The sequence below is a fragment of the Hordeum vulgare genome, chromosome 4H, assembly GCF_904849725.1.
Source record: "Hordeum vulgare subsp. vulgare chromosome 4H, MorexV3_pseudomolecules_assembly, whole genome shotgun sequence".
NCBI lineage: Eukaryota > Viridiplantae > Streptophyta > Magnoliopsida > Poales > Poaceae > Hordeum > Hordeum vulgare.
Genome location: NC_058521.1, coordinates 598,993,923 through 599,009,053, shown reverse-complemented (window position 1 = coordinate 599,009,053; position 15,131 = coordinate 598,993,923). Strand labels below are relative to the sequence as shown.

Below are 15,131 nucleotides of genomic sequence, written 5' to 3'. Positions count from 1 at the left end.
CCGCACCGCCCAAATCCAGGTCATCTGACAAGCATCGCCGCATAACCAACAGGCAAACCGCCCACCGTGCAACCCTCCACGCCACCAACGCGACAACCCAGCACCCCGTACGTCACCGCCACTAGCGCCGCCGTGCCCCGGCCTGGTCAACTTGACCTGTGTTGATCCCGCCATGCAATAGGGAGAAAGCACCTTTGTTGCCTCTCACACTGGGTGGGCCGTCCCCGGCGGAGACAAGAGGAGAGGATGAAGATGAGGGCCACGGGCTCGCGGTGGCTTGGGTTGTCTCCGCCTACGGGAGCGAGAGAGGTGGGGAAGGGGAAAACGAACCGGTTATATCGATGATCGGTCCTAAACCCGGCATTGTGCCTTGGTTGGGGCCTTCGGTTTTAGATGTTACGCTTTGGTGGAAAGTCTGTTTGGTATTCGGCTTGGATTTTCGGCACCCCTTCATCAAATGGATAGGAATAGCAACAGTTATTGTCAAGATGATCGCTTTAAACTTATTGATGTACTCTCTCTGTTCGGTATTACTTGTCGAACAAATGATTAAAAATGAATTTATCTACAGCTAAAATACATCTAGATACATTGATTTCAATGACAAGTATTTCCGAATGAAAGGAGTATTACTTTATAAGGTTTTTATTAATAATTAATAAAATGATTACATTCATTGTTCACAAGAGACCGATTTCTAGAAAAACGTGGACCTCGCTAACTCGCCACGCTGAAGCATCCGAGTAAAAACAAGAGATGAAAATAATAATGGCGCGCCGTAAGGAATGGAACATGCAGCTGAGAGGGTGTTTGGATTCAAGGGACTTATTTTAGTCTGACTAAAAATAGTCTCTTTAAGAGGATAAAGTTTCAAGCATCCCTAACTAAAGAGAGGCTAAAACTAGTCTTGAGACTAAAAAAATTTAGTCAGGGATAACCCTACTAAAATATGGATTAGTCATCTCTCTCCTCATTTAACTCCTCTCCTTTAACACAAGCGAGTTCTGGATTGGAGGGTTTGAAGGATAATAAATGCTCATTAACTTGATTTTAGTCTCTTTAGTATTTGGATCTAAACATGAATGAGGCTAGCAAGTTTTAGTCCTACTACTTTTAGTCATGAGACTAAAACGTATCCAAGCATCGTTTCAGTGAAGAATGTCATTCCTGAGGCTGAGGCCGTCGTTGTGTCCTGCCGCAAGGAAGGACGACGACAGCGACGCCGTGGCCATGACCCGCGCAGGCACGGTTTATAACTTAATTAAGAGCCGCCACGACGATACGTCAAGTGAAATACTAATCCTTCCTGGATTTCCGATGGAAGGAGCTAGCCATGGTCCGGTCAAAGCTGCCCCCTTCCTACGTACCCCTCTCTCAGTCTGGTAATTATAAATTTCCAGTGCATCGATGCTAATTGAGCGAGCATAACTAATTGGCCTAGGCTTTCTCATGACCGACCGACCTGATCCTAGCTAGCCCAGTGGTTTCGTTTCACACACACGTTAATTAAGACATTAAGTTAACTTTGAAAGAAGGAGAAGGAGCGACCAAGCAGGCAAGGCTTTGGCTTGTCATAGAACTTTCCTCCTGTTGAAACACAGTTGCGGCCGGCCGTCCGTCCGTCTCGCCGATCGTCGGTCGAAAAGCATTGAAAAGCCAAAGACATGGTGCGTCATAGGTCTAGCTAGTCATAGGCGAATCAAAGCAAAGCATATCCCTAGGCTCTATATATGTAGAGAGATAGTAGAGATAACAGTGTGATTTCGTTTGACCACTAAATCGTCTCCTTGTAGTACTTGATAGCTTGTGCTAATCCAGGCCTTAGCTCCAGCGTCCATGCATGCTTGCATGTGCATGCGTCGCGTACTTGTACGATGTGATCCGTGGATCTGATCGGCAACCCGGTGCCGGTTAAACAGATGGAAGAGGTGATCGATGACGAACGGACGACGCGACGAGGCCAAGCTGCTCTGCGTGGGTTCGCGGGCACGGGGCATGAGATGATGCGCGTCCCGCGTCCCGTCGCCGCCGCTGCTTTCCCAGTCCTTGCCGGCCGGAGTTTTACATGTACATTACATAAACTGTGGTCTGCTCTAGGTAGCCTAACGCTGCCAAACCCGGTATGGTGGTAGCTGCTACCTGCTAGTGCACGCACTACGTACGAGCGCCGAGCGCGCGCGCCGGTCGACGCGCACGCGGCACGGGCAGAGCATGCGGCGCACGCGCGTGCACGTCCCGATCGGCGGCGACCGGCAGCGCGCGCCCACCACCCCGTCCCTTGTCCCGTACAGCACCGCCCGGCAGAGCGCGAGAGACACCAGCACCAACTAGAAGAACCGGGATTTGCTTGTTTCATCAGGGCTAGCTCCTGGTTGATCGACCCCGCTCAATAATATATCATCCACGTACGCACATACGCACGCCCTAACCAAGTCACGCCACGCCTAACAACTGCATGCTTAATCTACAGAAAACAATACTAGTCAGAATCCACTTGGGACCAACAACCGTATCACAAAAATATATATACTAGCGCTAGACTGATAGTGGACTCCTAGCTATAGCTAGTTAAACCCCTGGCTGATTAACCAATAGACGATCACTGCTTGCGTACTGATCGATCATACGTATCCAGCTTCCTCATAATATAAGAAAATAAAAGCGCTTCCCTGCCAACTAACAACACGAGTTGCCCGCACAGCACACGGAAAGGTATCTACCCCAAGATCTCGTATCACTCCCAACTTGCAAATACGTCTGCCCTGCCCATAGCTTCCAGCTTAATCAGTTGGCGCTTGCCAGTGCAGTTGGAGGAGAGATTTAACAACAAAAATTGCCCTTGTTATTAGTCTATTTTAAGTTTGCATTATTTCGACCGCAGTACCTGCACCGCAACTCATGGCACAAAATTAAACCATACCAAAACGAGATTTTAGTATAATACGCCCTGAGAATGCAACAATAAAGAAAATGTCCTAGTTGGTAATGAAATGGTTGGATGCTATAAATGTAAATAGTTGATCCCCACTATCTCAATTCTCTCAACATGTACATGTTTGACCTCATCATCCCACTAATTTTTTCTCTTTATATTCATGGAAAATGTTATTTATATTCTTTCTCAACATGCATACATCCCAACTCACCACACATGCATGCCACCTCATAAATCACACTATATTTTTCTTAACACACATGAGAAACGATACTTATTTTCTATATATATTTACAAGTATATTGTAATCAAATAAAATATATTATTTTATTTTTTCTACATATATTTACAACTATATTATAACCCAATAAATTATATTATCTTATTTTCTATATATGTTTACAACTATATTATAATCAAATATATGATACTTATAAGGATCTACATTTAATTTTTATTAAAAATATATTGCAACCAATCCGCCCAACAACATATGATGTATCATCTAGTTATTTAGACCGCAATGACCTGCACCATACACAAAAGAGAAAAAATTTCCGCACACTGAATGATCAAACAAAAATTCAAATATGAAATGAATTAGTGTTTTATCTCATTGTGTCTTGCTTTGTATGTTGAATTTAATTTTCACAGTGTGCCATTGATATCACACGAACACCCAACTAATGTTTATTAATCAATTGCACATGTTGTAGTTTTGCACGGAGATGTCTAAGATTGCCTAAGTAATTAATAATCAATATATCTTTATACTCATGCATTTAGATGATATCTACCTTATATGTGTATTTCTTTAAAAAAAACTCTGTCAAATTTGAGTTGCTTACCACGTGTGCCACGTGGTTATATGTGTATTTCTAACAAATGACATATTTTGGCCAGAATAAATAATTAATATCTTACTCGAGCACCATGCATGTCTTGACTATTGGACAACAAAAGCCAGATAAAAACATTTAGTACATTTCTGAAGCCCTTTTCCTCGTTTATATTCGTGATTTGGCAACTTGCAAATCATTCCCTTGCTCCTATTTATTTATTTATATATCGTTAATACCGTATCACATCGAATTAATGGCTCACATTCGTCTAGGGGTGTCCTAAAGCATGCTACCTCCATACCAAAAACATATTAATGTCTCACATATCTTTTGCAAGTGTCTATATACAGTACTACAAAGCCAGAACAAATACATGCAATGTAATGCCTGAGATTGACCTGATATCCAATTGCTTGGCTGGGCATTTATATGGGACCAAATAAACAAGGAGGGAATCCACTACTCAATGTTATCTTCCAATAACTGCATGATATGGGATGGGAGCGCACTGTTGAAGAGCGTCAGGTACCATACCACACACACACAGCAGATGCAAAATGATACTGCTGCTGCGACGCCATCCATGCATCTGCCACACAGAAATGAAGAGGAAAATGATGCCATGTTGCTGCGGACGGAGGTTGCGCTTGCGCATGTGCTACTCCAGATTTTAAAATGGGAAATGCCGCTGTCTAATGGCCAATACGGACTCCCATTCTAGGTAGCCAATTGACTCGGACCGGGTGCGACCCGGCCAGGACGCACGCGAGGCGACGCAGACAGGCAGACCGCTCCCAACCAAATCAAAAATCATTTCCGCGTGGATTTCCGTGGCCAGGGAGAAGAGGTCTTTAAAATATATTAGCAGTGCAGTTTTTGTGTGGATTTCTTCTTGCTTTCTCTGATAGCACGTCATATAGGAGTATATAAATATAAATATGGTACTAGTGCTGATTTTGTATGGACCAGCTTCCCATAGATTACGGGATCTGTGTTCTTTAGTTTTCTTTTTGGGAAAAAACAAAACATCCATTGCACCATTTGTGGAGTATTAAAAAAGATACATCTTAGTATTATGTTGCTCCTACAAGTCTCTCTCTTCCTCTCTCTCTCGAGTTGTTCTTACATGTCACTGAAAGACGTACTAGCACACATGTGTGAAGGATGAGTTTTATTACTCCATCCATCGAAAATAAGTGTCGTGGTTTTAGTTTAAATTTGAACTAAAACTATGATAATTATTTTCGTTCGTGGTAGTACCTAAAACAAGTCTCGTGGTTTTAGTTCAAAATCAAACTAAAACCACGACAATTATTTCCGTTCTTGGTAGTACCTAATTTAAAGAGATGGGAAATGTAGCAAAAACGTACTTTTCATAACTAAAATCATTTTATGAGACAATAAAATTGCAATAACTTCGCCTAAAAATGTAGTCTTGCGTACGTACTCTCAGTACTCATTCATAGTCATGTGTGGTGGCAAGCCCGGTCTCACATATGGGAAAGTATGAGGTGATACCGCACCTCAAATGTTCCTATGATGCCAATTTTGAAAAATTAATCTTAAACTTTTTGAATTTGTCTTGAACTTGCTTGGTGAATGTTCACAACGTATGTCACTACAACCCCCCAAAAATATCAGATCCAATTGTGAAATATACATTGGGGAAAATGACAAATCTAGAATGAATAGTGTCACAAAATAACAAAAGCAAAATTGACATTCTTCACGTAGGGATTTATGTTTTTTAGTTCTCAATCTGTGTTTCGAATTTGAACTTGAAATCTTTAGGGGCTGTAAACCCATTCCTTGTAAACATTCACAATTTTTCATTTTTAAAAAATATTTAAAGTTGACTTTGGGGTATAGACTTGGTACGCACGTCTTTTTTTTTTGAACAATCACGGGGGGGGGGGGGGGGGGGGGAGAGTCCCCAACTGAATATATTACTCAAAAGGCCCGAGGGCAGGTTACATCATAGATTACAACGAGAGGAGAGGTATAGCCGCCAAGACTTGCAGCCTCCCTACTAACAAAGTCCTTAAATCTAAGGACCCAAAGCGTAAAGTCCGAAATGATGTTCCAAAGAGTAATTTGTGATGTGTGTAGCTCGTTACGATAGACCTGAGCGTTCCTGGAGTCCCACAACTTCCAGAGAATGGCGAGGGCAACGGTAGGACACACGTCTTTTTTTATTTACACGACAATGGTACATACAAGATTTGATAGATATTCGTTACTGTTTGCATGTTCACATCTATTTTTGGTACATAGTTTTTTAAGGATATTCGGTCAAATACTACCACTAAATTTTTGTTCATCATAGCAAAATGTTTCTTGAAAAATCTAATTACCAAGGCCTTTATATTTTTCTACAAGTTTTGAGTTATTTTCAACACACATGTCCCCATCGTTAACTTGTCATTTATACCTATACCCTTTATACTATGTATTAATTTATCACTTTGAACTTTGAATAAAATTCTTACTATTACATCCCCAATATTTACTTTGTCAATTCGCTATGTACACCATTTAAAAATTATATTGAAAAGGGTTCTCAATTAACTTCTTTGATACAAACTGACGAATCAAATGGGAAAAAAATCTTATATTGCATGCTTCTAATCGTTAAACCCTATCCCAATTCTGCCACCTGGAAAAAACCGATCTCAAAGCACCTTTGCCTTTCTTTCACCTTTGTTATGGAATACATTAGACATAATCAATATGAAAGGACTATAAATAATTTGGGATTTTAGTTATATGATATCGATCTGGGATTCATGATTCATCCATCGTAGTACCAATTTATGGCCGTCACTCTGTCTCCAATATTTATTCTAGAGAAATGAATGTACATAATCAATACGATGGCCAGTCAAACAGAAGACGATGCATATAAATGATACACTAACGCATCGCTTGTAGTCCTGGAAACGTTAGGCTTTTTTGTTGTCGCAATTCTCCGATTCTTGGACGGTCCATGCTAAAAATACAATTACTACAAAAAGTCATTTTGCATGCATCATTACTGTGGGAACTACGAAAACGACGCGACGCTTCTAACCTGTGACGATTTATATATGTAAACAAACACGAAACTTGGCCTCCAAAACCTTGAGGTCGAGAAAAGTCAAGAGACAGGTTACGTAACCATCTCACAATCCCAAATAAACCGAATTCGAGGATTATTCTTCTCTGGCAAAAGAATGAAAAGAGTTTGGCGATTATTCATCATTGAAATGCTGATAAACGTTGAAATGAAATGCTCCATGGAGCAAGAAAAGGCGAAGGGGGGGTGAGGGCAATCAGGCGCAGTTCTTACGTACGTCTCAATCGTTAACTTGTCATCTAGACCTATACCCTTTATACTATAGTAAGTTTTTGTTTTGATTTATTTGCATAAAATTCTTGCTGCTTCCATCGCCAGCATTTACTTTGTCAAATTTGACATGTACGTCTTCTTTTTGGAAATGCAACACATCGATTCCAACATGTGTACCACTTTATATACTCCCTCCGTCCTAAAATAAATGTCTTAAGCTTAATATAACTTTGTACTAGAGCTAGTACAAAGTTGAGACAGTTATTTTAGGGCAGAGGGAGTACTATATTAAAGGCGGCTTTCACTTCTATCCATAGCATTAATTCATAGTTTCTCCAACAATAAATTAGAGAAATTTACCTCATTGATACAAACTGGGGATTCAAATGGGGAAAATAAACCTTCTATTACCTGGGTTGCACGCTCCAAATGATTGAACCCTCCCTTGATTCCGTGGTACCGTTGTCTTTCTTTCACCTGTGGCATGGAATAAATTAGACAAGTTAACATAATCAATATGAACGGATTAATAATAATTTGGGATTTTAGCTATATGATATCGATCTAGGGTTTGAATTTCACCCGTCACCTCTGTAAAACAATATAAGACCATTAGATCACTACCAAAGGGGAAAAAAAAATTGTGGCCGTCACTCCATCTCCAATATTTGTTTAGGAGAAATGATTGTATTTAGTCAATACGATGGCCGGTCAAATAGAAGACGCCACCGGATATACACTAACACATACTCATAGTATTGGAAAGTTAGGCTTTATTGTTGCCGCTATTCCCCGGTTCATTGAATGGTTCAACCGTTACTACAGAACATTTTTTTGCACACGTCATCATCGTGGGATCAATGAAAATGACGCGAAGCTTCTAGCCCGTCACGACTGAAAGAAACAAACAAACACGAGGCTTGACGTATAAACCTGTCTTGAATAGAAGAGTTTGAGGGGGTCACCCAACCATCTCACTTTCCCAAGAAACCGAATTAGATGATTATTCTTCGGCAAATGAAAGAAAACAATACAACGATTTATTTTCATCCGTCACTTCAGTCTTCAGTATTTGTTGTGTTGGAGACACCGACCGGCAAGACATAAGGGGCTGCAAAATATGAAATGATGCACTAGCGCAAACCTTGTAGTCTTGGAGACGATGGACTTCATTGTTTTTTCCCGGTCTTTGCCGGTCCACGCCGCACAAAAATAAAACCATCGCTACAAAACATCGTTTTTTTGCACGACGCATCATCATCGTCGTCGTCGTCGTCGTCATCATCGCGGGATCGACGAAGACCAAGCTAAACTTATGACCTCGAAAGAGAGAGATATAAAGAAACAAACACGATACTTGGCCTCTAAACCCGTTTTGAATTGAAAAGTCCAATGACGGGTCACCTAACCGTCTCTCATAATCACAAATGAAAACCCAACTGGACGGACGATTACTCTCCTGGGAGAAAAGAAAGAAAAAGAAAAGAAAATTTTCTTTTCTTTTACATAGTACTATTTCTCTATCTTTGGCGATTATTCGTCCGTCATCGTCGAAATGAAGTCCCGACCCCAACCGATCCGAGGGAGTGGATCAAGCTCCCCTCCCTCCCTCCCCTACCTCGCTCCTGTGCTGCTTTCTGGCCTCCCTTTTATTGCTACTCCCCTCCCCTCCCCTCCGTCCGTCCGTCCGCTCTATACTCTACTCGCTTTTGGCTTGGCTGCCGTGGTGTGGTGTGGTGTGGTGGACGGTTGGTTGGTTGGTTCCCTGCTTGACACCCAACCCGGAGCCCACGAGAGATAGCAGAGCGAGCGAGCGCCGGGCCGGGGTAGGGGCAGTACCACACCACTGCATCGTCCGTCCGCCCGCCCGCCCGCCCCCAACACCAGAGAGAAAGAGGACGCCACGCAGTGGGCGCGCCATAAAGGAGCGGAGCCGAGCCGACGGACGGACGGACGGAGGCCACCGAGATCCGGGACCGAGCGCCGCGAGATCCGCCGCTAAAGCTGTCTTCTTGCTGGCGTGCTGCTGGTGGCGGTAGCACCTCGGCCGCTTGGTGCCCATGGCGCGGGTCGACGCGCGCGCGGTCGAGGAGGAGTTCTTCGACTCGAGGGAGGTCGTGTCGCCGCCGTCCTCCGTCGCCTCGCCGGCCAGCTCCGGCCGCCTTGACGGCGAGGACGGCGACGGGTGGCTCTCCGCCGGGGCCCTGCTCGAGGTCTGGGCCACGGGCCCTTGCAGCAGCGTGGAGGAGCGCCGCCAGCGCTTCGTCCGCTCCCTCGGCCTCCTGGATCCCGCCCACGAATCACAGCCGCGCTCCTGGCCCGGCGCCACAGAGGAGGAGATCGTCGTCCTGGGGAACACCGGCTCCGCGGACCCGGCCTCTCCCGCCCCTCGTCCCTCGCGCGGGGCCGGGGAGGAGGAGGCGGAGGAGGCGGGGGCGCCTGGCGGAAGCGGCGAGGAGGGCCTGGAGTGCGTGTTCAAGAACCTGGACGACGGCACGGTCTTCGTGGTCCACGAGCTGGGCAAGGACGGCAGCTTCCGGAGCCTCAGGGAGCGCCGCTCCAACCGGACGGTCACCGCCGCGGAATTCGAGAGGATCTCCGGCTCCTCCCCGTTCATCCGCGAGCTGATGCGCCGCGTGGAGGACTCCTCCGACGAGCCCTCCACCCCGGACAAGTCCGCGGCGGCGAGGGCGAGGCGCCGGAGGAGGAGGCGGAGGTTCGGGTGGCTCCGGAGGCTGGGCATCGGCGCCTGCGTCCTCGACGCCGAGGACGAGGACGAGGCCAATTCCACCTCCTCCAGCTCCTGCCGGAGCTGCTCTAGGAAGGTTCTTGACAGGGTCAAGGTCAGGCCACACAAGAAGCGGTCAAAGGAATTGTCAGCGGTGTACAGGGGCCAAGAGATCAAGGCGCACAAGGGCGCCATTGTGGCCATGAGGTTCAGCTCCGACGGGCAGTACCTGGCCACCGGTGGCGAGGACGGGGTGGTGCGGGTGTGGCGGGTGGTGGAGGGCGACAGGCCCGACGAGCTCGACTTCGCCGAGGACGATCCTTCCTGCGTCTTCTTCACTGTCAATGAGAACTCTGAACTGGCCCCTGTCAACTCCAGCGAAGGGACCAAGAACAAACAGGATAAAAGTTCAAAGGGGCAAGCAGATCCGGCCTGCGTCGTGATTCCTCACCGGACCTTTGCGCTGTCTCAGGTCCCTGTGCATGAATTCTATGGGCATGATGATGCCATCTTGGATCTCTCGTGGTCCAAAAATGGGGTGAGTGGCAATTCAGACAGCGCCTTTCCATGTACTCGAAGGCTCTACTACAGATGTTGTTATATGCTCATCTAATCATCTACCTACACTTGGTTTTGTGCAGGACTTGCTTTCTGCTTCTATGGATAAAACTGCTCGATTGTGGCGGGTCGGATGCAATAGTTCTCTCAAGGTTTTCTTCCACAATAACTATGGTAATACCTCCCTCCCACACCTGAGCTAATGCATTTTACAGCCTGCCGCTCTTCAGCATATGATGCTGACATCAACTTTGTTGTCTATTATGCAGTGACATGCGTTCAGTTTCACCCTACGAGTGACAATTATTTTATCAGCGGTTGTATCGACGGATTGGTTCGCATTTGGGATGTCCGTAAATGCCTAGTTGTAGACTGGGCTAATAGCAAGGAGATAATAACCGCAGTCTGTTACCGGCCTGATGGAAAGGTTAGCTTGAATTTCCTTGTACTAGTCTGTTTTTACCAAGTGACCATTTGTTGTTTGATTCACTGAGATGCTTATATTTCTGCTGGTGCTCCTCTATTCAGGGGGTAGTGGTTGGGACCATAACAGGAAATTGCCGCTACTACGATGCATCAGGTAATCATGAGTTGGTTTGTTTGTGAGATTTGAGTTGTACTTCCTGATGATTGGCAAACTAATGATTTTGGAAATAGTAGCTTCAGTCGACATCCTCATTTGTTTGTTAATGTGTCGATATCGTTTGCTTTCATGAGGACATCAAAGATGTATATGCAAATTAGTAATGATAGGGATACCTTATTTTGTCCTCGGTACAAGAATAGCGAAAGCAAGATTATTGCTATCCTCTAGTTGCTACGCAAGTCATCCTGTTTGTGCTTATGGATGTAGTTTCCTTGATTTTATTAGAAAGAAGATAATGCTCAGAGTTTTTTCATCTACGCTAATGAAACAGTTGTTTCCCTTATTTTCCGTTTTCCCTGTTTACGCCCCTCTTTGTCCTGGTGAATAAACAGAAATGTGCCATTAACGAATATAGGCATCCAACAGTTGGAAAATTAGCCGGGAAACTAAAGAAATAGTGCGTGTATATTTGGCGCTGAATAGGTGGAATGTGCTGTGGACAATATATTACTTAATAGGATCATTGTCATGTTAATGCAATGCAACAGTGGCTTCTGTTTTGGCAGGAGTGGATTTACAACTTCTAAGATTGAAATAGAAAAAAATGAAAAATCCAGTCAAAATTCTACATTTCCAAAAGTGGGTATTCCTGTTCTGTCCATGAGTGAACAGTAGGTAAAGTGATGCCATCAATTCATTGTTTAGGATGCCTGGAAGATTTATAATGCTCCTTTGGAGTAATTTTGTCCTGCTTATATATAGACCTCGGAGAACACATGGCACCTTATATTTATCATTGTTGTGTTAGGAGTTCATATTTAGTACTTAAATCGTGATACCATCAATTCAGTGTTTAGGATGCCTGGAAAAGGCAGTATAGTAAACATAATTGAACTTGCTAGTAAGGCAGCAAATTGTTAACTGTTAACCTGATCGATTTTGTGGAACACAAAGAGTCTTAATTTATTTATCTGATGTTTCTTTTTTAGTATGCTGAAGTGTTAAATGTTATCTTAATTGTAATGTATTTTCCTTTTTTACACAGAAAATCGTCTAGAACTGGAATCTCAGGTCTCTCTGAATGGCAGAAAGAAGTCTCCACTTAAAAGAATAGTTGGTTTCCAGGTACTGTCTTAATATCTGTTGGCTGCACAAGAGCTTTTTTTTTGTGTGTGTGTGATACAGATTTGGAATCTACTTATTGTTACAAATGATTCTTACATTTGCCCTTTTCTTCAAACTTGTGTTGACAGTACTGCCCATCTGATCCAAAGAAGTTGATGGTAACATCTGGTGACTCACAAGTTCGCATTCTTGATGGGGTTCATGTAATTTCCAACTACAAAGGTACTGGCACCCTCTTCTTGTCTTGGGGTAACTCATAGTATTCGTGACCCTGCAGTTCACATTTCTATCTCCTCTTCTCAGGATTACAAAGTTCAAGCCAAGTTGCCGCATCATTTACCCCAGATGGAGATCACATTATCTCTGCTAGTGACGACTCCCGTATCTACATGTGGAATCATGTGAACCAACTTGCCCCAGTCACAAGCCGCGTGAAGACAGTGTGGTCGTACGAGCGGTTTTTCAGCAATGATGTCTCCATTGCCATACCGTGGAACGCCTCGCAGTCAAGGAACTCCATTTCACTGGCCTGCAACATCCCTTCTTTACGGCAGGAAGTCTCAGGCGACCTCTGCGACATACAGGACATCACATCACGCTGCCAGACTGAAGATTGCCTTGAAGACGATAACATGTTCCGGTTGCCATCGGGCAATTTCACTCTTAGCAGGGCGTTCCTTGCGGAGTCTGCTCCAAGGGGATCAGCCACGTGGCCGGAGGAGCATCTGGCGTCCAACTCAGCGACGGCATCTACGTTGCGTAAATCGCAGTACAAGTTCCTGAAGGCGTCTTGCCAGAATGCAGCCACACATGCCTGGGGCCAGGTCATAGTCACCGCAAGCTGGGATGGCCACATCAGGTCATTCCAGAACTACGGCTTACCGGTGCAAGTTTGACATGGCGTCTTCTCTCACCATTGCTTCACCAGAAGGGGCGGCGCCTCATGAGTTCATGCCGGCTCAAGAAGCCTGGCTGGCTGGAGCTTGACGCTCGTCCAGATATACTGTTGCGGTACAAAGCGTCACATCACATGGCTGGTTTCTTGTGCTAACATGCTTGTGGACCATAAGTTGTATGTAGCCCGGGTGGTCCTCCAAGATCCCGCCAGCAACGACGATGCTGCTGTAGCAGTAGCCAGGCCCTCTTCCTTGGCTGAATCATGCAAGCCCTAGTGATGGGGTCTGGGCAACCAAGGCCTCTTGATGATGTTTGTTTTCTCTGTTGTTCCGGAGCCCTCCGTAAATATATAGGAGAGAATGGATGAACATATGTTTTTGGCCAGTTTCGACTTCCCTCGCCCCGGTCGGTCGGGGCGGGCGGGGAGCTAGCTAGGGCTCGATCTCCAGGATGGAGTGCACATATTGGATTCATTTGATTTGTTGTTTGGTTTTGGTTGTGTGACTGAGTTAATGTTGTTGTTGTTGTTGTTGTTGTTGTACTGTGCACATTGACGCCTCCATTTCAGTGGTGGTGGTAGACATGGTCAGGTGGGTGTGGGGGGACCTCTTCCTCCCACCCTCATCTAGATGATGCATGGATGTGGATGGTGCAGTTGCAGTTGGGCCTGATGGGATCCCCAACTCCAGGGACCAGCCTGCCTGGGTATGGTTATGGACTTGACCTTTTTACCTCCCTCCTGGAATGTATTGCAATGCCAGATCCCCTCACTTATTATTTGCCCTGATGATGCACTGACTTGCTGAGGATGAAGGTGAAACTGCACCGTCTAGTTACCAGCAGTGCTTTCAAGGTGAAACTGCCATCCAGCTCTCAACCAAACGAGCAACACTGTGTGTGATGATAAGCTGAGGAGGAAGGTGGAACTGCACTTCCGATTTACCACCGGTGCTTTCTTCGGAACCAAGAGTGTGACTGTGTGTGGCTCTGTTTGCTACCTGTGCTTCCTGTGCAGTATAAGTCTTCCATAAGCCCGTGGAGAAAGAATGAAAAAAATATTCAACCGGACCCTCGTATTGTTCCTATATGTTCGCGAACCCTCGTATTTATCTCAAATATGAAGATGATATGAGGACTTGTGGACGCACCCGATCAGTCCATCGCATTGGACGCTACCCAACACGGACCATTTTTTTATATACATTTTTTTCTTTCTCTCACTTCCTCTTCACCGATCACGTGCAAGTGATCGGACATATGAGAATAGAAATAAGGAGACACGTCCGATTACTAACTTGACGACGTTTGATGGTCCGAATTTGTAAATCGTGGTTAAAGATGCTTCAAGAGTATCTACACACACGGTTTGCAAATGTGGGCTCTCAAATGTTGACGGCTAACGATCGGCCATCTCCTAAATTTATCCGTCCACATCTAACTCTTTCATATTTCATCACCTAAATCCGTACAAAGCATGAAAAAAATTCATATGTACTATAAATTATCCTAGTCTTCGTCATTGGAGGTGGCCTCTAGCTCGTCCTTGTCTGCCGCAGCCCGCGTCGCCTCCATCTCCTATCGACGAAGAGGTCTGGTTTTGCAGCCGACTCCGGGCGGATAGAGTTCAGGATGGCCTGCTGCTTCACCTGCATATCCACGTCCTTCACCGGCGCCTGCTCCTCCTCCCCCCCACCCTTCTCCGTCGACACCTGCTCCCCCTCCCTCACATCCTCCTCCGGATCCAGAGGTAGCCCCGCGGCCCTCCAGATCCGGACCTGCTCAAGGAGCCAAAGCCGGTGCTAGATCGTGTAGTGGCGGCAGCGTGGGGTGCACGGCTCACGGATGCAATAGACTTGAGGATGAAAATGTGGAGTGGTAGGATTTGGGTGACGGCGGATGGCTTAAATAGCATGGCTAGGATTACGCGACCCGTCAGCGCGGCACCACACAATGTTCACACTACGAAAAAGGAGGAGGCGTCCCTCGGACCATCGGGTTTTCGGAAGATTTCGCGTGGGTCTACGCAGTCAGGCCGACGCGGTGGGCCTGTCTGTTTGGGCGCCCCATTACCGTCCCACATTTTGGCTGGATATAAGGAGTGCCGATTGTTGGGGAACGTCGCATGGGAAACA

The 15,131-nt window shown here is 45.5% G+C and overlaps 1 protein-coding gene across 1 annotated transcript; it reads left to right on the top strand.

Annotated features, from left to right (window-relative positions):
- Positions 1-8,699: 8,699 nt before the first annotated feature.
- Positions 8,700-13,533, top strand: LOC123449932. The gene is made up of 7 exons (XM_045127302.1): positions 8,700-10,371; positions 10,475-10,565; positions 10,661-10,818; positions 10,920-10,971; positions 12,023-12,102; positions 12,231-12,324; positions 12,406-13,533. Exons 1-7 carry the CDS (start codon positions 9,166-9,168, stop codon positions 12,996-12,998), a joined length of 2,274 nt encoding a protein of 757 aa, XP_044983237.1. The 5' UTR covers positions 8,700-9,165; the 3' UTR covers positions 12,999-13,533.
- Positions 13,534-15,131: the final 1,598 nt, after the last annotated feature.

Excerpts from the sequence above, each read along its gene's own strand:
- LOC123449932 (XM_045127302.1), top strand. The coding sequence starts at position 9,166 with ATGGCGCGGGTCGACGCGCGCGCGGTCGAGGAGGAGTTCTTCGACTCG. Across the intron at positions 10,372-10,474 it reads TCTCGTGGTCCAAAAATGGG|GACTTGCTTTCTGCTTCTAT; the intron begins GTGAGTGGCAAT and ends GGTTTTGTGCAG. Across the intron at positions 10,566-10,660 it reads TTTCTTCCACAATAACTATG|TGACATGCGTTCAGTTTCAC; the intron begins GTAATACCTCCC and ends TCTATTATGCAG.